Raw genomic sequence first — 26182 nt, forward strand, 5'->3', positions numbered from 1 at the left:
AAATGGCTATTGTTTGTGATTATAAATATGTGTAATAATAATAAGGTTAAATTAATAATTGTGCAAAATTTAATTTTCAAAATATTTCTTGCGTCATGCTGTGTATATAATCTTTAACTATTAGTTATTTAGTGGTTTTTAAAAATGGAATTGTGTCTATTAAACATTAGAAAGATCAATAAAGAGTTTTATGAGTCTGTTCACTTACTTTCCTTAAGACCAGGCACCAGCTTAAATATAATTTCTTCGAGCGTATTGTCCAACCTTGAGAAACCAGATTAAGAAAAGATCATAATTGGCTCAAGAAATAATGCTATAACTACACAGTTATTAATCTCAAAAATTAATAAGGTTTCATACACTGTAATTCGGTTAAAAGGAGCAATCAATCAATAGATCTAATTCCTGTTTCTGTTGGGCATATATCCGAACAGTGCCTGGCCACACAATTCTATTTTGACTGGATACCATTGAGCTGCACAACAATTGACAGACCTTCCACCTTTTGGTATAGCAACATTTAAAAGCTATTATCATTTTTAGGTAAGGGAGGCGGGACAATGGCAAGGAAGAGGCTTTACCACTGACTGGTCTTCTTCAATTTCTGTGGCCTCGTTTTTTATTTGCACCAAGTCAATGTGCATGTGCTTCACAGCAAAGTAGTCCATGCCCAGCTAAAATACAGTAAAGCAGTAAGAGACTCACTTCAAATGTTAGTATACCTGGAGGAAAACAGCACTTATTTAGCACTTTTTGCAGACAGATTTGTTATTACATGGAACAGGTTATTCTGTCATGCAAAAAGTCTGATTTAGGCATCATAAAATAAATCTTTCATAGGCTGTGTACTTCATGAGCCAGCATTTGTTACTCATCTCCAATTGCTCTTTACAAAGTTGTGGTGAGCTGCCTTCTTAATCCACTGCAATCCAGAATGTGCACATACAGTGCTATCAGAAACTGAGTACCATGAAATTTACTCTAACAACACTGAAGGAATGGCAATATAATTTCAAGTGAGAATGGTATGTCACTTGAAGAGAAACTGGTGAATGATGGTGTTTCTATGTATTTGCTTCCATACCATTCTATCTACCTGATCGAGGTCACATGTTTGGAAGATTTTGTCAAAAGAAACTTGACAGGTTGCTGCATATTGTGTATGATATGCATACACTGGTGGAGTGATTGGATATTAAGTAGTGGATGGAGTGCCACTCAAACAGGCTGCTTTGTCCTGGATGGTGTTGAGTTTTCTGACTGCTATTGGAGCTGTACTTGTTATGACAAGGGGAAGTAGTCCATGATATTCCTGATAAATGCCTTGTAGATAATGGATAGACTTCAGAGAATCAAAAGAAGAAGTTATTCACTGTCGAATTTTTGACCTGCTCTTGTAGTCACAGGATTCATCTTCTGACCAACTTTATTCCCAGGATGTTGATCGTGGGGAATTCAATGATCATAATGGCAGTGAGTGACAGGATGGATGGATTTTCTCTTGTTTGAGATGATTCCTTGACTAGCACATGTATGGCATGAATGAAAGTTACCACTGAATGTTATCTATATCTTAGTGCATACAGACATGAATTGCTTCAATTTCTGAGGAGTCACAAGTGAACACTATGCTATCATCAGCGAACAACTCCATTTCTGGTCTTATGGTGGAGGAAAGGTCACTGATTGGAGCAGTTGAAGACTGCTGGACCCAGGTCACTTCCCTGAGGAATTGGCTGCTGTAATCTCCTGGAGGTGAGATGACTGACCTCCTACAACCATACCCTTTTCCTTTGTGCTATGCATGACTCATCCCAATGGGGAGTTTATCCCCATTCCCATTGACTTCAGCTTTGTTGGGGCTTTTTAATGTCATATGCAGTCAAAGCAGTCAAGGACAATAACACTCACCAGCTTAATTTAAAATACTGTGTCCAGTTCTGGTGCTCTTGCACCATGCATGATATCAAGGCTACCAAAAAGACGCAGTGAATAGACTCAAGAACAATTCCCTGTTTAAAGATACCTTAGCTAGCCAAATAGCCTTAAAGATTCTTAATATATGTGCTATAGAGAACAACAGATTCACATTTGAGGTTCATAAAATAATAAATAAGGAGATTACACTTTTGGACACTGACAATTTTTTTTGCTAGGTTGGAAGACCATGGATTATGCATATAAGTTACCCAACCTAAAAAGATTAGATTAATTAGATGTTTTGTTTTCGTGCATCATACCCTTCTAATCTTCAGTTTATGAGTTTTGAATGCCTACAAATACTAAAAATACATTTCCAAACTCATTTTTCTATTTTGCTTTGCACTTTGATCTGTTGTTTTGCTTTTCTCAGGAGACTACAGAACATAGACAGGACAGTTTAGGTGGACCAGCCAATGTTACCTGTCTGACTGTCTTAGCACCTATTTGTCTTGTAAAGATTTCTGTCAGAATTTCTGTCCTAGGAGGAAGGAAGGCATGTGGGGGACTTTAATTGGGCAATAGCTAAGATTTAGAATCTCAGTGATGAATGATCTTACCCAATTAAGCTCTCCATACGTTTACAGCAAATCAAATTTCCCAACGGCAAATGTCAAGACCTCCTTTCACATGCTTTTGCATCTCATGAATGCCCATTCAAAGGCCAGCTTGCAAGAATTAAGTTCACCTTCCTGATTAAGTTCTGTGCAAGTGACTAATTTGGGTTTTCAGCTACCAGCTACTGATTTATCCTCTTTGGGAGTGTTGATCTATGCCATGCCACAGTTAAGATCAGTTAGCAATATTCAAAGCTGCATAGAATAGGAAGGTAATCAAGGGAGGTGAGCTGGAATATAATGAACCCAGGTCAAAGACAGTGGCCAAGCATGAAGACTGTCCGGTTAAAGAAGGCAGACTGACTGGGGATGTGTGGAAGGGCCAGAATGCCTAACTGCAAGCATCCACACTGAATTATCAAGTTGATTTCAGACAAATTTGGCCATATAGCTCACTGAACCGTTGTCATCAGACATGATAATGGGCTCACATTTCTCAGTGAGGCTATAACCAAGCCAACCAACTACATCAAATTGGTGATAAGTTTAAGCAGTCAACATCAGGATGACACAATCCTGACCACATACATACTTCCTCTTCTTCCCATCTGCCAAAAGGAAGCCTTGTTAGTCTGGGACTGAATAATTGACAGTACAGTAGCGCCTCGACATACGAACGACCCTGTTCACATACAAATCGATTTACGAACAGGATTGTACGTAAACTTTTGCTTCAACGTACGTACGAAATTCAAGGTACAAATGAAGGCACCAATGCAAAAAGTCCACGTGTGACCACGTGGTTTCATTGTTCTGCTTTGCTACGCGCTTGTTGAACACAAAAGCTCTCGGGCCCCGCGTGATCTCATTCAGTTTGTCTTTGGCGCGTGTGCTGTGAACAGCCATTCAAGCATTCTTACACTATCTGAACAATAGGAAAAATTGATTCAGTTCGCGAACTTTACGGTTCGTGAACCGGGTCCCGGAACGGATTAAGTTCGTAAGCTACTGTATTATGCTTGAAGAAGAAACTACGTTATAATTTGACATTATTTTCTTTATCCTTTTCTGTAAAGTTGAATAAGTAAACATGGAGCCTTATACAATGCCACAAATGGTAGGAGCATATCAAAATCAGCTGTCTCTCTATTCGAAGATGACTTTGTTGCAAATTTCCGCTTTGGGTCTTTATGTGACTGAACAGACCAATTCTCAACGCTTTGAGCAAGTGCAGCAAGGACATTGCGGAATCTAGAATTTGCTTCTTTCTTTTTCCTTCCCTGCTGCCACTCTACTTCATTAAGGATGAAACAACTTGATGGCCAAGTTATTGCCATTTGGAATGACTAGTAACAAACACATACCAATCATTAATGTCAGTCTGCTGTGCTTCAAGATAAACTTCAGCATCTTAGTTGCATTTTCTTTGTCCTTTTCTGGACTGCTGGCTGTTTGAGAGGTGAGAAAACAGATTCTGGTAGGGAAAATACTTTGCAGCCATCTGGACACATAATCCATCTATCCGAAATCAGAGAAGAGGTTTTGACTGAATATTTGTAGAGCTGGCCTCAAGAGGGAAAAAAATGTTTGTGTTCGTTTGATAGTCCTTCCATTGAATCCAAAAAATACAGCAAAGGTATGCTGGTGGAATTTCTCAAACACTCCTATGTGTCAGTGATACACAGTCCAAGACTCACTGTGATACAGGAGTTGACAGCAACTACGCTGTACACTAAGACGTTATTGAATTGCGGAGGTCTTTGTTGTCAAACATTCATTGCTCGGGTTCAGAATGGAGTTGGACGTGCCAAGATTTTCCAGACTGATTGTGAACAGCTTTTTGGAATTCTTCTCTTCAGTCAGGCTGGTTGATCTTAGTCTTGAAATCAAAAAATGTAGGAAATCACAGTGGGTCAGGCAACATCTGTGGAGAGAGAGAGAGAGCAAGCTAACATTTTGAGTCGAGATGACTTCATCAGAATTCTGATGAAATGTTACACTTGAAGTGTTAGTTTGCTCTCTCTCCACAGATGCTGCCTGACCAGGTGTGATTTCCAGCACTTTTTGTTTTCAGTACAGATTCCAGCATCTACAATAATTTGCTCCTTGATCTTAGTCTTCTGGGAGTTTTAGTTTTTTACGATGTCTTTGTGCTAGGTTAATTACCAATTGAACAAATTGATGATCTATCTAGCAGACACGAGTTGCCCATGTCAATGGAGTGAAACAAATATTACCTAGATCTTTGACGTTGATTTAGGATGCCTCCATGTCATGTTTTAAATGTAAAGAAAACATACCTAGAAATTGAAAAGGCTACAAGTGAGCTACTGAAGTTTATTGTTTATATAACTTTCTAGTCAGGCATTGAACCATCTGGGCAAAGAATAGCATTAAATTAGTACAAAAGCACTTCTGATTTAGAATAAAATCTAAGCAAAGGAGGGGCTTTTATTCCTTTTCGAAAAATTAATTGTTTTAAACAAAGACATTTAAAGGTTTCAGGGCATCTTCTGAGAAATAAGTTGGTAAAATGGCTTTACATAATACATATTCCGCGTTTTAACTTGTCTCTTACATCGTTAGAAATACTGTTGAGTCACAGGTAAAATTTTAAGGCACATTAACTGGTTTCCTGGTGAATTTTAAACTTTAAGTTTTTAAATCTCAATCTTGCTTTAGGTTACTTCCAAATGCTGGAAGTAGTTAGAGGAAACTGTTAGAGGAAACCCTAAAATTAATTTACCACTAAGGTTTCTATAAGTAGTTTCATATTCACCACATAAATGAAATTCTAAGGATCACCCACTGGTTAAGCTGTCAAATAGTGATGTGCCACATTTTCCCATTAATGTGCGGTTTCTTCCATTTTTGTCTGACTTGTGTTGCCAGTATCAGATGAGTCAGACAATGTCTAATTCAGTTTCATGTGAAACTTGGCATATACACCAGACAATAAACATGTTTCTCATCAATTAGTAAATGGATGTAGCAACCTTTTAGCATGGTAGACATTAGGGCTAAATACCTATGAAGTGACACATGGATTTATGAGACACAGATATCCTCTCATGTCTGCCTGTATATGTGTATTGTGAGGTGCCTTACCCTGTTGACAAAATTGAAGGTGTGCTTTTGTACACATTATTACACATGCTATGTACATTTTCCCATTATGATCATTATATAAAGTATATTCTAAAATATGTCATAGATCAAATATAATGCTAAAACCTGATGCTAACAAAGTACTTCCAAAAACTAGCTACAGTAATATAGAAGCAAGTTGAAATGGAACATCGATGGAAACAAATGCACTAAGAAAATGTTTCATGGGAAACTGCTTTGTGGCTGTGCAGTTTATCAGTTTATTTCAAAATACTCAGTGTTACTTCATAGCTGAATGACCAGACTCATTTCCACTGCTGAATCCACAATCAACAATTTAGGTCTCCCAGTTTTTATGATCAAAAGGTAAGCTGATAATATTCTATCAAAATTAACTGATGGATGAGGCACTATGGCAAGGCAGCTGAAAGGTGTCACCCTCACCAGGTCTTATTTTATTACCTCTTACATGGCCAGCTTTCGAGGGAAGGGTAAAGTAAATGCCACAAAAAAACATTTTGAAGCTCTTCTTGAAACATGACACCAATAACTGGTAGGAGCTTGTTACCAAATTGTTCAATTGTGACAATTTAAACTGCATCAGGCTTTGAGTCCAAACACCTCATGATGAGGCAGAGCAGTGGCAGAGAAGGAAAAGAAAATTTAAAAATAGTCCTGCACTCCACATCCCACTATGTTCTCAGATGTCCTGCCCCAAGCACCAAGGGGCCTGCAGGTTGGAAATCAGCCTGTTCAGTCACAGGAAGATCTATAGCAGAAGCTTGCAACTTTCAGCATTTGTCATCTTCAAACTGAGGGACAGAGGACAAAGACATTATGCAACATAATTGTAATTGCTATGGGGCAAACATTACTGCAACTTACATCACAGATGACAAGTGATAGAACATTTTTCAAGTTTTGCCTTCTCACTCTCCATGAGAGTCGTACCCAGAGGATTGGAAGGAGGCGAATGTTGTTCCTCTTTTCAAGAAGGGTAATAGGGAAATCCCTGGCAATTACAGACCAGTCAGTCTTACGTCTGTGGTCAGCAAAGCTTTGGAAAGAATTCTGAGAGATAGGATTTATGACTATTTGGCAAAGCATAGTGTGATTAAAGGCAGTCAGCATGGCTTTGTGAGGGGCAGGTCATTCCTCATAAATCTTATTGAGTTCTTTGAGGAGGTGTCAAGACAAGTCGTCGAAGGTCGAGCAGTGGATGTGGTGTATATAGACTTCAGTAAGGCATTTGATAAGGTTCCCTATGGTAGGCTCATTCATAAAGTCAGGAAGTATGGGATACAGGGAGATTTGGCTACCTGGATTCAGAATTGGCTGGCTGACAGAAGGCAGAGAGTGGTTGTAGATGGAAAGTATTCTGCCTGGAGGTCAGTTTTGAGTGGGGTCCCGCAGGGCTCTGTTCTTGGCCCTCTGCTCTTTGTAGTTTTTATAAATGACTTGGATGAGGAGGTTGAGGGGTGGGTTAGTAAATTTGCAGATGACACAAAGGTTGGACGTGTCGTCGATAGTATAGAGGGCTACTGCAGGCTGCGGTGTGACATAGACAGGATGCAGAGCAGGTCTGAGAAATGGCAGATGGAGTTCAACCTGGATAAATGCGAAGTGATGCATTTTGGAAGGTCGAACTTGAATGCTGAATATAGGATTCCTGGCAGTGTGGAGGAACAGAGGGATCTGGGTGTGCAAGTACATAGATCTCTCAAAGTTGCCACCCAAGTGGATAGGGTTGTTAAGAAAGCATATGGTGTTCTGTCTTTCACTAACAGGGGAATCAAGTTTAAGAGTCGCGAGGTTTTGCTACAGCTCTACAAGTTCCTTTGCACACTTGGGATATTGTGTCCAGTTCTGGTCACCCTACTATAGGAAAGATACAGAAGCTTTGGAGAGGGTGCAAAGAAGGTTTACTAGGATACTGCCTGGACTGGAGGGCTTGTCTTATGAAGAAAGGTTGAATAAGCTCGGACTTTTCTCTCTGGAGAGAAGTAGGAAGAGAGGAGATCTGATCGAGGTATACAAAATAATGAGTGGAATAGATAGAGTCAATAGCCAGAGACTTTTCCCCAGGGCAGGATTGATTGGTACGAAGAGTCATAGTTTAAAGATATTAGGAGGAAGGTATAAAGGAAACATCAAAGGTTGGTTCTTTATGCAGAGAGCTGTGAATGCATGGAATGCGTTGCCAGCTGTGGTGGTGGAAGCAGAGTCATTAGGGACATTTAAGCGACTATCCATGGATATGCACATGGATAGCAGTGAGTTGAGGGGTGCATAGGTTAAGTTATTATATTTTACATTAGGATTAAACCTCGGCACAACATCATGGGCCAAAGGGCCTGTTCTGTGCTGTACTTTTCTATGTTCTAAGTGGGAATGAAGTAAGCTAAGAAACACATGTTTGTATTATTTGGCTACTTCCATCTTTGATATATTTAAACTTCTTGTGCTCTTTGGTACGGAAATCTTAAACAAGAAACACAAAAGTCAGGATTTCATGGAGAATTCCAAACTATGACTGAACTCTTATATGCAACAATGCCTTATACGCAATGACAAAATAAGTTAGCTGCAACTACCGCATACTTCTTGTTATTAGATTAGATTCCTTACAATGTGGAAACAGGCCCTTCGGCCCAAGTCCACACTGACTCTCAGAACAGTAACCCACCCAGTCCCATTTCCCTCTGACTAATGCACCTAGCACTATTTAGCATGGCCAATTCAACTGATCTGAACATCTTTGGACTGTGGGAGGAAACTGGAGCACCCGGAGGAAACCCACGCAGACACAGAGAGAATGTGCAAACTCCACACAGACAGTCCCCCCGAGGCTGGAACCGAACCTGGGACCCTGGTGCTGTGAGGCAGCAGTGCTAACCACTGTGCCACTGTGCCGCCCACCGGAACATGTAGTTCAGATGGAATTTTCAGAATGTCTAAGTTTCTCTGCAGTATCTGCATCCATGATGTATTATCACAGCCTCTTTAGATACAGTAGGACATAAATGACAGAAGCTATCTTGAATGACTTAAAATGTAAGAACGAAAGAGTTGGGAGGACCCCTATGATACAAGCATTTGTCCATTTGAGCATATTTCAGCTGATAACATTGGAGTACTTTTCAAACAAGGAACATCACACTTAATTCGCAAAAGCGGTGCACTGTTAGTTTTGGTAGGTCCTTCTTTTAGCTAAATTCCTGTGTTCAAAAACAAGTGCACCTACAGTGTAAGCATCAAAATGTCACCAGTGAAGACAAATCAATATAGTGTCAAGAGCAAGATAGCTTCAGTTTTATGGCATATGCAAGTGATATGTCTTTTCCATTCTTCAATCTTCAGATTGGGCCAACACTGGTTTCTTTTTCCTCAAAGCTATTGGCTGGGGATTGTGAATAACAGTCAGAATGGCATCACATTGAGTTGGAGTGCATGGCTCTTAGAAGGAAAGGGAATCACTTGGTAACATATACCAGTATCAAGCTAATTAGCTCTTCATTTAATGGCCCAATAACTCGTGGCCACATGCAATTAATTTTCAAGCACAATGTATTCTATGACATGGATAGAATACACTATCAGACTTGCACAACATCCATCTATCCAGTTTTCTGCCTGATGGATAGCTATTTAGAAATGATTGTCCACGAAGTAAGCATCATAGCTCTGGTAGGAAAACAGAAAGTGACAAGGGAAAAAGAAGGAGCTATCATATTTTTATGTTTCTGATATACATATAGTAACTGATTGGCATCATTTCACATGATCTGAATGCAGCCCCAGAATTTTGGTGGGGCCAGGTGAGATCATCTGTGGCACTTTCTTTTGGTGGCTGAACATGCTGATTCAGAAAAATCAAGTTTTGCCGTCAGTGCCACACGTGAAATAATCCCTACTCATGATGCAAAGTGATCTCTCCCATTGCCTTGTTTGTAGAACTGGCATCTGTATACATACCTCTGAGCCCTGGTTGCCAATGTTTTTCAGACACTGGCATTTTACCTACCAGTCTCACAGTACATTCAATGGAGTTCAGAGATGGGGAGCATGATGCTGCCGCTCCTTTAACAAGGTTCAGTTGTCCTTGGTTTTTTTCAGAAGGTCATAAAAACACAGGTTCCGATAAGTCTGGGCTTTGATGGGTTTTAGGGCTAGATTGATTACAGCTAACAGATACTGCCCCAGGCAAAAGGCTTTAAAGTTTGTAATATAAACATTTGTACAACGAAAGGGGAATGACCAGGTCTCCCAGCTCAGCTTTTCACGGGTTTGGTCTGGCTATTTACTGAAAGCAGTCAGGCAGTTGTCAAGCTGCTGGACCCAAAGAAGCAGATCCATGCTGAACTCTACCTCCAACCTGTCTCCTGTAAGACCCTGTGTTTGATTTTACCTTTTGTGTCAAGGGGTGTTTATGGGGATTGTTGCAAGTATTGCAACCGATAACACTCTCCTTTGGCTTTCTTTCCCTGTCAAAATACCTTTTGAGCATATTAACATGATACATTCTGTGACGTTTCTTTCTGTCTGAGTCCTTATCAAATAGTTTACCTCGCTCAAATTCCTTTCGACTTGATAAGTTCCACTAAACCTTGCTTTTAAAGTTAAAAGTCACATAATGTCAGGTTATAGTCCAACAGTTTATTTGGAAACACTGGCTTTCGGAGCGCTGCTCCATCATCAGGAGGCTATAGAGCAGGACCATATGATACAGAATTTATAGCAAACGATTACAGTATCATGCAACTGAAATTATATATTGAACAAGATTGCTGTAAAATCTTTCATCTTTTAGAGTGTGTTGCAGATTTTGTTTCATTAATATGTAAATTCCAGAACTTCTTTTAAATCACATTCTTGAGATAACTTAAGGTTTTATATCTCAGCTCAGACAGTGCATTAAGGGTATGAGATTAGAGTCTGTCTGTATCCCAATCTTGAGTCAAACTGGTTCTATTTCCCATACCAAAATTACGAGTTTTTGATTTCTTGTCTGCTTCCCATTTCATTGTATGCTATGATACTTTTAAATGCTGTCTAGCCAACTCCCCAGCTCTATTTAATCATTCTCAAAAATTTGACATATAGTCCAAACATGTGGTCTCTGAATTGTGACTTACCAAGTTCTCCTTAATCAGTTTTAATGGTCCTCTCACTTCGTGCCCAAAAATAATTCAAATGGATTGAATTTGGTCGATTCATTTGATGCATCACTGATCGCCAAAAGCACAAATAGAATTCCTTTATCCCAATCATTTGGATAATCTTGACCATAAGCCCTCTAAATGATCTTTGATGACTGATACCACCTTTCCAGTGCTCCCTGCAATTCTGGATGGTATGCAGTAGATTTGAATGGTTTTATTCATAAACGTCCATAAATTCCTTGAATAATTTTGATGTGAACTTTGATCCTTGATCAGATTGTATCTCTGTGGGTAGTCTGTATCTAGTGAAAAGTTTGAGTAATTGCTACACAATCCTTTTAGTCATGATATGATGTAATGGGACAGCCTCCAGAAATCTAGTGGACACATCCATTATTGTTAACAAATACTGATTCCCAATTTTTGTTTTAGGTAGGGGTCCTACACAATCAATTAAGACTATTGTAAAAGGTTCCTCAAATGCAGGAATAGGTATTAAAGGTGCAGGTTTTATTACTGCCTGTGGTTTTCCAATTACCTGACATATATTACTTCCTTGTGCAGTCCAGGCCAGTAAAAATGTTTTTGTATTTTAACTTGAGTTTTTTTAACTCCTAAATTACACCCTAGTGGTAGTTCATACACTACCTACAACATCTCTTTTCTTTCATCCACTGGCAATACGACTTGATGAACTTTTGCTCATTTCTCATCTGCCTGAATATGTGATGGTCTCCATTTCCTCAATAAGACATAATTTTTAAGATAATAAGATAAGAAGAATCCTAATACATTAGGATTCTTCTTCTTCTATGTATTCCTTTTGATACAATTGCTTTAAATTTTCATCCTTCTGCTGTAACTCAGTTAATTTATCTGAGCTGAAGATGTCTGCTTTGTCATCTGTCTGCTCCTGGTTTGTTTCAACCATTTTATCCAACAGCGTCTCTGCTAATTCCACTTCAACTTTCTTATCTGTACTGTTGGATCTCTTCTGTTTCAACTGGTGACTTTGTGACCTTGTTACCACACAGTCAGGAAAAATCCCAAGATATGTGTCCTGCAATAATTCAGTTTCCATGAGCTTTTCAACCAAGTAGGCAGCACTCCTACCTGTGAACCATCTATACCATTAGCAAGGACAAATTGTATTCCTAGAGCTGAGGGTTTGTCGTGTATTCCCACCATGACTTCCCCACTCTTCATTGGACACTCTCAACTCACTTTACATAATTGAGTGCGTCTTGTCTCACTGTGAATTCCCATTACTATTACCTTTTCTGGCAGTAGTCCTTCAGAAGTACATATCCCCTCATCTTTCAACATCTCAGATTGAGAGGATCCTGTATCTTTTAATATCATAACCTCTTTACCTGCTACTCCTGTTATCGGTTACAACGTTGAGGGAAGAACCAAGTTCAGAGGATTCTGAATTGGACATTCCTCAAATTAAATTGGATAATAAGGAAGTTGTCAAAAATTGGGATAAATTATTGAGTTGCCTTCCAGAGGAAAACCAAAATGACCTGAAAGAGTTACTACTATCACATAGAGAGATATGCAGAAATAAGCTGGAAAGTACTAACCTAATAATGTATAATCTAGATATAGGAGATACTGTTCTGAATAAGCAACATTGTTACAGACAAAACTCTCCAAAGTTGGCACAGGCTCAAAAGGAGGTTGAATGCATGCTCCAAGACGACAAGCAACTTATATTTCTAGGTTGGACTTGCTCAGAGGATACTGGCAGGTACCTTTGTTTGAAAGAGCGAAGGCAATTTCAGCTTCTGTAACGCCGAATGTATCAGTTTAAAGTCATGCCATTCGGTATGAAAAATGCCCCGTCCACATTTCAGAGCCTAACTAATAAGGTCATTGCTGGACTACACAATTGTGTTGTATATAATGATGATCTGGTAATTTTTAGTCACACATGGAAGGAACATTTACAACATTTATTAGACTTCTTTGATCGACTTTGAAAGGCAGGATTGGTGATAAACCTGGTTAAAAGTGAATTTGCCAAAACCCAAGTCACTTTCTTGGGCCATGTTATTGGACATGGACAAATGGCCCTACAGATTGCAAAAACAGTGGTAATTGGGCAAGTTTCCTGCACCATTGACAAAAAGAGCAGTCCTATTGTTCCTGGGATTGAGTGGATTTTATCAAAAATTTGTACCAAATTTTAGCAGTGTGTCTGCTCCACTCATTGAATTGCTAAAGAAAGGCAAGAAAATATCTGTGCACAACTGTCAAAAGGCATTCGACAGCCTGAAAGCTGTGTTAACCACTGCCCCAGTATTAGCCACACCTAATTACCCAAAGCCATTAAAAGGTGGCTATCGATGCAAGTGTCGATGCTGTGCTCTTGCAGGAAGATGCCAATAAGATAGAAAGACCTATTGGGTATTTCTCCAGGAAACTGAACATTTTCAGCAGGAATATTTGACAGTTGAGAAGGAAACTTTGAGCTTTGTGTTGGCGTCACATTTCAATGTTTATGTTACCAGAAAGTATTTGAGGCAATCATATACACTGACCATAACCCATTGAAGTTTGTGGAGAAATTTAACAACAAAAATGCCAGACTGTTTAGATGGAGCTTGTTGTTATAGCCAATTAATTTGAAAATCGTGCCTGTGGCAGGATGGGAAAATGTGATTGCCAATGCATTGTCAAAACTTTAATGGGAAACAGAGGCGTATGGTGACAGGAGTAAAACAGACTGAAACAAAATGTAGTAGTGCATCTTTGCATGATTATTGTCAATGTAATGTATATGTGTGTTGCAGTGTACTAACAATTTAGGATTAGGGGGTTTGAAAATGAACCATCTTTGGATATTAATGGTTCTTTTTTTTAAAAGAGGCGAGTGTGATGATGATGCTCCTTTAACAAGGTTATGTTGTCCTTGTTTTTTTCTCAGGTCATAAAATCACAGGTTCCAAAAAGTCTGGGGTTTTAGGGCCAGTTTGATTATAACTAACAGATACTACCTCAGATAAAAGGCTTTCAAGTTTAAAAAAAACACCTATACAATGAAAGTGCAGTGGTGAGTTCTCCCAGCTCAGCTTTTCTTGGGTTTGATCTGTCTATTCACTGGAAGCCGTCAGATAGTTGTGAAACTGCTGGACACAAAGAAGCAGGTTCATTGTGATCCTCCCACTCTCTGACATCTGTCAGATACCCTATGTTTGATTTTACCTTTTGTGTCAAGGAGTGCTTATGGGGATTGTTGCAAGTATTGGAACAGCATCATTAAGTTGGGATGATCTGTTGGGCTTTTGGATAGGTTAACTTATTCGGTATTCCGTTCTCTTTTGTTTGTGGTTCATTTAGTAATCTTGTAAATAAATTGTAAATAGTTTAAAACTAAGTGGTTTGACCAACTGTATCCCTCCTGGAATATCTGCGTTATATCTGCTTAAAACAACTAACAAAGTCAGGGTCTGGGCTACTTTCTTGAAATGTTTGGAGGGGCTGGCCTGGTCCATTTCAGGAGGAAGTGGTGAGAGACACTGACTAGGGCCAATAGGAAATGGAGTAGGGAATCCTAATTGTAGGATGCCAATTCAAGAAGTTCGTCAGACTTTTAATACAATTTTATGTCAATCTAAAGTGCCTTTGTCCAATATGTGACAAGTTTAAGTATGAAATGGCAAGATAAGCACTGATTTACATATGGATACGAAGGATAAATGTCATGCATGCTATTGCCCTTCTGAAAGTGCCTCATTAAAGGGTGTGACGCATTCTTAAGAGGTAGCAGCTTCATCCATAACTAACTCAGCCATACCACAGCACATAAAGAAATTTGTTAACAGTAAAGGCATTGAGTTCCTGCGAATGACTCATGACTTCTAAGCCCAATGTGTTAAAGCCAGAGAAAAACTAGCCAACAACTCTATACCAAGTAGAATAAGGATCCACAAAAAATATCCCTACTGCACCACTGGGACTCTTTGGCTAATGGTCCTTCAACTTTCGAGATTCCTCTGGTAGACAGCAACTCAGTTAAACATTCCTACACTACAGCACATTTAGAGTTATTGCGTCTTTTTAACTTATACATCCCACAAAGAAACAAGAAGTTGACAATATCTTATAATGCTAGCTGCAGCCTAACATATTGTGTTGTATTTTATTTTTTGTCGAAAGCAGGCCAGTCAGCCCATTGAGTCCACAGCGTCCCTACGAAGAGCTTCCCACCTAGATCCACCCTGTTATTCTATCCCTTTATTCCCCATGGCTAACCTACCTAGCCTGCACATCCGTGAACACTATGGACAATTTAGCATAGCCAATTCACCTAACCTGTACATCTTTGGACTGTGGAAGGAAACCGGAGCACCCGGAGGAAACCCACACAGACACAGGAGGAACGTGCAAACTCCACATAGACAGTTGCCCGAGGCTAGAATCAAACCTGGGTCCCTGGCGCTGTGAGGCAACAGTGCAAACCACTGAGCCACCATGCTGCCCCCCAAGTGAGTTCTGAAAATGACAAAGAATCACAGCTTCCCATAGACTGGGGGTGTTTGGGTTTCACCGCATTTTATGTTCTCTTATCAGGTCGTCTTCTGGGGAAAGGTTGGACAGTCTAGGCTTGTATCCATTGGAGTTTGGAAGAATAAGAAGTGATTTTGTTGACATATGTAAGATCCTGAGAGATATTGACTGGATGGATGTGGAGAGAATCTTTCCTCTTGAAGAAGAATCTAGAATTATGCAGGGACTGTATAAACATTCATTTATGAAAGAGATTAGGCCTTTTTTTGTCTCAAAGGGCTATAAATCTTTGGAAGTTTCTTCATGAAAAGATGGTGGAAGCAGAGTTTCTGAGTATTTTTAAGGCACAGGTAGATAGATTCTTTTAGTAAGGTGCAGAAAGATTACTGTATGGTGTAGCAGGCTCGAGGGATTGAATGGCTACTCCTGCTGCTAATTTGTACGTTTTCAACGTAACTCCAACATTCTGGAAAGTAGCCTCTTCAAACTGCATAATGGCTTAAAGTTATTGATCCTCTACCCATGCGGATTTAGAAACGTCTTGGCTTGCCTTGTCCTGCAAGCAGAGATGTACTGTTCAGAAGTTGAACATTTACAAACACAGATGCTCAACATTTATGCCACTGTGTACATTAATAGCTGAACACAAATCATGAAGTTGGATTCTTTTGAAGGTCTGTTATGTTGATTCACCACAACAGATACTAGCAAGACACATGTTTTAATTTGCCGTCAGAAGGTACAATCTATTGCATAATAAGCAATGTGAAGCTAAGAAAGTGTCGTGAGGCAACTAGGGTGTTTTACACAGTCTCATTCAAGATGTAAGAGGCTGAATGGAAACTGGTATGTATATTTATTTTTCCATATCTTTTAAAATGAGAACAACTTGTCATTATAAATTGACAGATTTTCTAATGTTGTCAAAATTCCTTCTCATCTGCTCCTTTTCTAAGTGCACACTGGAGGTGGCAGGGAACTCACTTACTGGCGGTATATATTGAAAAACTGACAGCCCTCTGTTGTTTAATGCGTACTGCAGGTGCACCATATTCCCTTCCCCTCCCTTCCATACATAAATACTAAACTGTTCTCTTTCTTTCACCATCCCCTCTTGCGCAATCCAAACAATTCTCTTTGGAGCATCTAAAGGGCAGCCCTTAATTCACCAATTTTGTATGGCAGCAGCTGCACAGCTACTTTGTAGAATGAAGTATTAATAAAACTCTCTTGAAAGAAATATAAATTCTTCTTAATCTTGTACTGCAAACTTCTATCATTTTAGTCAATTAGATCCTAGCTGCTGGGGTAATTTGGGCTGGAGGCTTTATGAGGATGCAATGAGGTCAACCCCAGAAGATCCAGCATGATTATCCTTTTGTGTCTTTTGCCATTGTAAGACTGTGGCCCCACCAGCTCAGCGGTAAGATCAGAAAATCCATTCTTCCTTAAAACACCGCTAAACCTCCTAACCTTTACCTTAAGTCAGTGTCCTCTATTAAGGGAAAAGAAATTCTTCCTATCTATCTTATCAATACCTGAAAAATTTGGTAGACTTCAGTCAGGTTCCCTCCCTCAGCCTTTTCTGATGTAAGTGTCACAAAGCTAGTTTCTTTTTTCTAAAAGCTGTTCCTTTTCTCAAGGATATTATGTCCTTGGTTTTTTTCAGAGGGGTAATAAACCACTCTCTGTGCCAATTAGTCTGGTTTGGTACAGAGATTTAAAGGTATTGAGAGGCCTTTTTGTTTATATGTAAACCTCAGGCCAAAGTGGTCCTGTTTTAGAAGCGACCTGTATAATGAAAGGGGAATGGTCAGCTCTCTCAGCTGAGCAGTTTATTTCAGTCCAGAACTAGTTGGGAGTTCAACAGTGAGCTGTGTGGAAACAAACTCTCTCTCTCTCTCTCTCTCTGCCCTCCTAACTTCAACCTGAAAGCATCTGTTCCATTCATTTATACTAGCTTTTAAGGGTGTTTGCTTATTGGGGCTATTGTGTGTATTCGGAACAGTATAATTAAGTCTAGTTTGGATAGACTGAGTTCTGTAGGGGTTCTTTATGTTTCATTGTGTAATTTTATGAATAAATTTTTGTCTGTTTTTAATCTGATAGTTAACCTCGCTAACTTACTCTGGGTAATTTGCACTGTACACTTACTGAAAGAAATTGCAAAGTTATGGTCTGGGCTGCCTGCATAAGAATGTTCTGAGTGGTTTGGCCTAGTCCATAACATAAGGAAAACCATCCCAACCTATGTAGCCTTTCTTTGTAGCTGTAAGATGCTGCCTAGGTATTAAGCTGGTGAATCTCCTTTGAACCTGTTCTAGTGCAATCACATCATTCCTGTTTGTGGCAACTGAACTGCACACAATCCTCCAGCTGTGGCCTAAAAAATGTCTTATACAGCTTCATCATATTCTCCTTGCACTTGTATTCAATACCTTAACTAATAAAGGCAAGATTCCCACATGCCTTGTTAAACACCTTATCCACTTGTCCTGTTGTCTTCAAGGATCTGTGGACATGCATAAGGTCCCTCTGATCCTCTATACTTATTGCTACTCTTCGACAAATGGCTCATCTCATACCTTTCAGGAGTAAACTTCTTTTGCCATTTTTCTGCCCGTCAGACCAGCCCATCTATATCATCCTATAGCCTAAGACTTTCCTCCTTGCTGTTTATCATACCAATTTTCATGTCACCAAAAAATTAGCGATCAATCTTCCTAGATCATTAATGTGCACTACAAAAGCAAAAGACCCAGCACCAAACCCTCCAGTATGCTTATCGATACAGACAATCAGTTACAAAACCAACCTTCCGCTATCACCCTCTGACTTTTGTCACAAAGCCAAATTTGCCAAAAACCCTTGTTCCCTTAGCCTCTTATCTTCTTGGCCAGTCATCTATGTAAAACCTTATCAAAAACCTCCCATGTAGACTACACCCATTGCACTGTCCACATCCAGATATCTAGTCACCGCGTCAAAACCTCAAACAAACCTTTCAAACATGATCTTCTCCTGACAAAGCCAAGCTGACTACTCTTGATTAATCCTTGCTTCTCCAAATGGAGATTAATTTTGTACTTGAGAACCGTTTCCAATAGATTTTCTCTCACTGATGTTGTACTCACTGGCCTATAGTTACATGGTTTTTCTCTACAACTCTTCTTGATTAATGTAACCATATTAACCATCCTCTAGCTCCTCAACTGTGTCCAGAGAGGATTTGAAAATGAATGTTAGAATCCCCACTATCTCCTCCCTTACCTCCCACATAAGTCCCCATCTGATCTGGGCCTGGGGACTCACTAATTTTAATCCTCCCACTCTCCCATCCTCCCACTCAATTATAATTTGTTCCAGTATTTCATAGTCCTCTTCCCTGATTTCTATACCTATATCATTCTTCTCTATCGTGAATACAAATATAAAGCACTCATTTAACACCTAACTTACATCATCCAGCTCCACGCATAGTTTTCACTTAAGTACCTAAAAATCTTCAGTTTTCTCTGGTTGGATTCTTGCCCCTAATATACTTAGACAATGCCTTAGGATTTTTCTTTATTTTACCCATCAGTGTTTTTCACAACTCCTCTTCACTTTCTGAATTTATTTTCTAAGTAACACCCTGAACTTTCTTTATGCTTCTTCTGGTGCTCTGAGTCCTCAGTATTTACCATAAGCTCCCTTTTCTCCTTGTCAGATCCTGTAAATTCCTTGATATCCAAGGTTCTCTGGAATTTCTGATCCCACTCTTCACCTTTACATGGACACAAAAGCTCTGCACAGTGTTTTTGAAAGAGTCCCACTGATCTGATGTAGATCTTCCAACAATTTTCTGCTCCCAGTCCATTTAGACAACATCCTGTCTTTTCATATTAAAATTGGCCTTGACACAATTTAAAACCTTTATTTCTGCTCCATCTTGTCCTTTTCCATGACTACCTTAAAGTTTAATCGACGTTTCGGGCATTAGCCCTTCTTCAGGAATGCCCTGAAGAAGGGCTAATGCCCGAAATGTCGATTCTCCTGTTTCCTGAAGAAGGGCTAATGCCCGAAACGTCGATTCTCCTGTTCCCTAGATGCTGCCTGACCTGCTGCGCTTCTCCAGCAACACATTTCCATCTCTGATCTCCAGCATCTGCAGACCTCATTTTCTCTCTACCTTAAAGTTTACCAAATTATGGCCAATATCACTAAAATGTTCTTTCACTGACATTTCTAGTCACCCACCATCATCCCTTAAAATTAGGTTCAGCACTGCCCCATTGCTTGTCGCAATTTCTAATGTTGCTTAAAAAACTTTTCTGGATACATTTTAAGAATTCCATTACTTTTAAGTCTTTCAGACTCTGTCTGTGTCAGTTTATGTTGGGGCATTTGAAAAGCCCTACTATAATTACCTCATTGTTTTTACACCTCTGAAATTTGCCTACATATCTGGTCTTCTTCCCTCCCTGACGGTTTGGGGGTCTACAATCCACTCCCAGTAATGAAAGGGATTGGCCACTTTTTGTTTTTTTAAGTTTGACCTATATGGACTCAATTGAGAAGCCTTCTCATATGTCATCCCTCTTAATTACAGTATTAGATTCCATGATCAATAATGCAACATCACCTCCAGATTTTTATTCCTGTGTCTTGCCTGAAGATTCTATATCTCAGAATATAGAGCTGTGAACCCTATCACTCACTCAACAATGTCTTTGTGATAGCAAAGATGTCTCATTTCACCATGTGCTAAACAACACCCTCAACTTATCTTACTTGCAAAATTCCTTGCATTAAAATAATTACTGAGTTCTCTTGTGACCTGGCTATATATGCTCTGTGTACCACACTGGCTTGGGTTTTCTTCTACATTTGTCTGCACATGACACAGAATTGCATCTCCACTCCATATTCTATTCCCCTGCCAAATGAGTTTAAACCTCCAACACCACCACTAGTATTTCATCCCTCCCCATCATCCTCAACAAAGGACTTGGTCTCGGTGCAATTCCTATAGTTTATCATGCTCTATAATACAAACACCAAATTCATAACAATTGCCCCTGCAAAATCAGTGCTGAAATGCTAAGTTGTGAATAGATTCATATCAATTAGGTTTCATAAACAATTGATGAACAGAAAACAGATGGTGGCACTTTAATATACCTATTTATCTACAAACATCTTGCATTGAGCGAACAGCATCTGTCACACTGCAAGGTATCACACATGCAAAGAAGTGTGCCTCACACTTGCACATAATCAGCTCAAAACTTCATCTTCAAAAATAAAACGTACACTCTCTGATTGTGCAAGGCATTGCCATGGAAAACACATGCCTTGACCAATTAGTGTCCACTTGCTGAACAATCAGTACCTTATTTCATATATAATATAAATTGCTGTTCCCTTGGAATTTGGTATCCTTGCCTCTGCCTCTGATGAGTCTAAGATTACAAGTTCTAACAGCTTGACTCCTTTATTTTATTCATAGTCAAGTCCTGTACTACCAAGCAACTAAATGATCATTCCTTTGCTAATAACATTAAATACCTACATCACATGGTTCAGCAGCTCCAGAAGATGACTGCAATGAGGGATGGGAAGTTAATGCCTTGCTAGCAATGCCAACATCCCTTGAATGAATTTTACTGGCGCGTAGGAGGTTGAGGGGTGACCTTATGAAGATTTATGAAATCATGAGGGGCATAGATAAGGTGAACAGCGAAGGTCTTTTCCCTAGGATTGGGGAGTTGAAAACTTGAAGGCATATGTTTAGGATGAGAGGAGAAAGATTTAAAAGGGACCTGAGAGGCAGTTTTTTCAGCATTAATATGCTGTGAAGTACTATGCCAAAGAACCACCTAGTTTTTTTTCTGTTTTGCAAGTAAGGACTTTCTCACTCAAGAGTGCTGCAAACCAGTTTAAAATAGCACCAAGACAAAGGAACTTCAATCAGTCTGCAAACCAAGAATCTCAAAAAACAACTGTTCAGCAACCAGTATCAGAGGTAATGTTACCCTCCTCTGCAAAGTTCAACCATCCATTCTTCACAAACAATTCAGAGATTGATCAGGTTTTTAAAAAAACTTTACCTTTTGGAACTCACTTCTTACTTCTAAGTTCTGCATACGTGTGTTGCATTATTGATTCTTGTCACACATAGCAATTAATAGACTCTGTATTTTTGTTAATTCAAGATTGCTTGGTTAAATTGGCTCCTCCTAAAATATATGTTAATTTGGGTTTGGCAAAAGTTTGCACAAGGGAAAAATGAAACTGATTGAAACTAACAAAGGAGTGGGTGGATGAAGGAGGGGAGCCAGTTCACCCTGCCTCACCTGGGAGCCTAACAATTTGGATTATGCCGGATAGAACTATAATGATTTGGGGAACTTCATTGGATTGTAACAAATGTTTATGATGAAGGCAGCAAGAGTTAAGTTTAGGAAGAGTGAAGGTTTCGACAACAGAAACTGCAAAGTGACAAGGTTCACTGGTAGTGTGACTGGGAGTTTGGGAGTAATTGGGTGAAGCTGGGAAAGCAAGGGTGCATTATATGTCTTTTCAATTGTTGATTTTATGGAGCTAAATTTCAAAGTTTTGTAGTTTGTCATGTATGTATAATATATTTTAAGTAATTAACATTTCTGTGCCTTTTCTAGCATGTAAGAAATAGAGAAGAAAATCTCCAAAGTGGACAAGTTATTTTCTTCCATTCTATTGTTTCTTGGATCACTAACATTGAGGAGCATAGCCTTAGTAATTTGAATGGAATAGCTAACAAATCAAAAACAGACAACTAAATATATCTTCTTTAGCTGACAAATGAAAATAGTGGAGCTCAGTATTATAACGGTTCCACTTGTGGTATTACAAAGATTCACACTTGCTAACTTCAAGACATATTTTGATTCCTACATTTTCCATTACCATGACTATTAAATCAGGGAATCATGCTTGTTCAGTTAGTATTGACAACATTCATAAATATTGGTGAAATGTGAATGTTAGCTTGTGATGCTAACACAATCAAACCAGAAGCAGAAGAACCAGCAACAACAATTCTGCATTTCCATGTTTAAGAACCCTTAATCATTCCAAACCACAGAAAGCCTTTTTTCTTGCTTTCTAAAAAAACAATCCCTTAGTGGAACAAGCTGCCAAAGAAAATAGTCACAGCCCCATTATTTGGGATCTTCAAGACCCATCTTTAGGTTTCTTTCATGTATATGTTGCTCATTCTCAAGAATGCTATTCAGCAGATCATCTGTGGTTTAGTTAAGGCTACCCGTATAAAAGTTGGAAGAATAATTGGTGTTAGTCTGTGATGCCAAAACAAGTAAAACAAACGCACAGGAGGTTAGCCTCACATATGGATTCAGGACTCCTAATGTCTATTTCTCTTTGGGTAAGTCTCATTTTGGAATTTGCAAGTCAAGTCAATGTACTTGTAGAATCTAAAGAATTAAATGTTCTGAAGTAAAGAGTACATGTCATGTAAAAGGTATGCATCCACAAAATCGAAGCTGTGATTTGTTTCTAAAGTATGAAAGTATCTACAAAAGAAAGTACTAATTTTCAATTACTAATTTACAAAATGACCACCATAAATCTACAGGTCACAAAAAACTCATACAAGTATATTGGCATTATAATGTCAAGTTGTTTCTAAAAGAAAGAATACTAATTTTCAATTACTCATTTACAAAATGACTACCATAAATCTACAGGTCACAAAGAATTTCCTACAGGTCATTGGCATTATAATGTACCTATTATTATGAAACTATAAGAAGTGTTAACAATGAAAGCAACTCCAAGTTAAATAACAATAAATAATCATGCCCGACATGCACCTATTGGGCCATCATGGCAGATATTCTAGTTCACTTGGAAGCTCAGAGAATCACTATTCATGCAGAATCATGGTGGAAGGATAAATAGATCTTTAGTGCAAGATATTATTGTACCGAATAATATAGTAAGCAAAAACATTATTAATTGTTCTGTTTACTAATTCGTTAAATTAAAGTATTATTGAGTCACACATGGCATCCAGCTAAATACACAATGAATCTCAAGCTTGTTGCTCCGCTGTTTTGAGGAATGGTAGGGATGTGGGGAAATCAGACCAGTACGAATAAGCCTATTGAATTCAGATCAGTCATGCTTTTAACTTGTTTCTGCCAAATCGTGTTAAGTTGAATTGATACTGTGCAAAAAAAATGCCTACGTTTCTCAAATTAAAATGCTAAATTTGAACTATAGAATATGATTTTTAAGAAAATGAAGTTAGCAGTTCAAAACAGTTTGCCACCTCAAGTACAGTTATCTTTGAGGTTTTTTTATATTTTTAGATTCAAATTGAAATATAACTATTATGCCATCATCTATTTTTTGATATCACATGTTGTGTAAATTGAAAATTAATATATTCTGAATAATTCTAAAGTAGTTTCCATATCAATATTGTATTAAATCCATGACGACCTTAGCTCTTTTACAATAACTGCCTCTTACCACTGGGCTTTAAGTCCACTAAATTATGAATTAAATATCATGTGGATCATGAACCAAGCATGGTTTTCATTTCTGAATTCACAGAAGTTCTAACCCTGGCTTGTTGAATCTTATAAAGAGCCCCATTAGTTAGCAATTGGGGGGGTGCTCAAGAACTGTTTACTGTCCTTCCTTGATCCAACTACTGATATCAATCACCCCTTTGACTCTCCATCTGTGCCAGATAACTGTGCTAAATAACTGATAAGATTTTAACTAACATTGAAGCCTGCTTATCTCACTACTGCCCCCCCCCCACCCCCAATTAGGTGACTGTTTGATTATATCTTTCCCTCATCCAGCTTTTTCTAATTATAGCTAGCATCTTGATCAATCTGAAGCTTTGAAGCCAATTTTAGTGCTGTTTGCAAGCTTGCATAATAATTATTAAGAGTTTTTAATGTAACATAAACACAACAATAGAAAGAAGGCATCATTTGCTGTTTCACTGCTCCTTCTGGTTTCCCAAAAAAGCTATCGCCTGTAATTTTGTTTAGATTCCTCTTCCAACTTCTAGCTCTGCTAAAGGAAAGCTTACAACTTTTGGACCGCTACTCTTACAATTTTAATCTCAGTGATCTTGATGAGCTTCATTGTTAGCTTAACAATTTTATCCCAAAATGTCTGGCACATTCTTCAGTCTCTGAAGGGTTTCTAGTGCCTGCAATATACATCCCATTTTCACAAAATGCATACTTCCAAACTTACTCCTATTCTAGGATGAAAAATAATTTGAAAATAAAAAAGGACTAAAACGAGTATGCAAACATTGCTACAGATAATATAGAAATAAAGGATGATAATGCAACCAATCCTTCTAAGTATTAGTCTAAGTTACATACTCCAAATAGGGAAGGATGCCTACACAAAGTCTGAAGAAAGGTTACACCCGAAATGTCGACTTCTCTACCGCCTGATGCTGCCTAGCTTGCTGTATTCTTCCAGCCACCTGCCTGTCTACACAAAGTCCTCAGCAGAAGATGGGTTTGGTCTTGATAATGGGTTTACTACTGCAACTCACTTGGGAAAATGTGCTGAACCCAAGCTCTACAATTCCTCAGGTTAGTATAAAAGATAACAATTTAATCAAAATTCATAAAAGTCCCCGTTTTACATAATTGGGATCAGGTTAATAGAAAACACTGATCGTGTTCTGGCACTTAACATGAATGACCACTTATTACAAATAAACAAGCTATAGTAGCAGAAACTACCAACATATATCATAACTGGTTAAAATTCTAAGCCACCTTTTAAACCCTTACATACATATAGAGATAGTGATATATAATGGATTGTGGGTGAAGGAAGAAAAGCTGGAGAAACACAGTTCAATAGCACCAGTCCACATGGCTGAGGATTCAATGAGATGTTCCTTTTCCTCCCCAAGACCTTCTATTCTCCAATATCCTTTTCGCATTCATTCACTTCTTCCCAGATAGCACAGGTCGATTGGTTCACTAATTGTAAATTTTTGAGGTACTGCTTAAAGACAACAGCTTACAGCAACTGATAGGAGTAGGTACATTGGCTTTATTCAGGCCTCAATTACTTTTACTGCAGAGCTGGAGAGACACAGCCTTCCTTTTTCCAGTCCACAGACCTTCTGCCTTTGTATCAGTCACGCATGTCAGCTGTTCAGTCGCCCAGGAACCACAGATTGTCATCAGGCTAATGCCTTTCAGTATCTACAACAGGTCACATTGCACAAATGCATCAGCAATCTTTTGATAACAGAATCTCACACTGCACACACATCCTGGTGCTGCGCCATCTTATCCCTCTTCCCTCACTATTTGTAAAGCAATAGTGTAAACACCACACACAATGAGCTTCAGTAACTTGTTTTTGAAAGTGCAGCAACTTCTTCCACAATCCTTTGTTTTAAAACAGTCCTATTTCTATTTTAGCCTACAATAAAAAACTAAGAAAAGTAAAAATGTGGTCTTTACAGTTAATAGTTAGTTACCTTATTCTGAGGTACATGATGATCTCTTCTCAGCCCTCAGGCTGTACTTAAGAATAAGCTCACAGTATTGCTACTAAAATATCTGATTCACAATTTAGAGATAATCGAGCATCTGGAATATTGATTAACACCTCCCTGGAACAGTCCTTTATATCGTAATGCTGAGCTTTTTGCATAACGTCAGTTAACCCTATCATATACTAACTGAATTATATAACACAAAGTTTTGGAATAACCCTCCTTAAACTTCTCCACAATTTCTTCCTTCGCACTGCTCCTTAAATCTATCTCCTTGACCAAATTTTTTATTCTTAACATTATTATTTCCATCT

General features: G+C 38.7%; 1 protein-coding gene across 1 annotated transcript in view; it reads right to left on the minus strand.

Annotated features, from left to right (window-relative positions):
• The window catches only part of pcgf5b (polycomb group ring finger 5b), a 182903-nt gene that overhangs the window by 57969 nt on the left and 98752 nt on the right, over positions 1-26182 (minus strand). The window contains 1 exon segment of the mRNA XM_087999271.1: positions 209-264. Coding sequence (XP_087855397.1) covers positions 209-264 — 56 coding nt within the window.

The sequence above is a fragment of the Chiloscyllium plagiosum genome, unplaced genomic scaffold (genome assembly GCF_037043375.1).
Source record: "Chiloscyllium plagiosum isolate Xiang-an unplaced genomic scaffold, Cpla_swu_hap1 HiC_scaffold_22, whole genome shotgun sequence".
NCBI lineage: Eukaryota > Metazoa > Chordata > Chondrichthyes > Orectolobiformes > Hemiscylliidae > Chiloscyllium > Chiloscyllium plagiosum.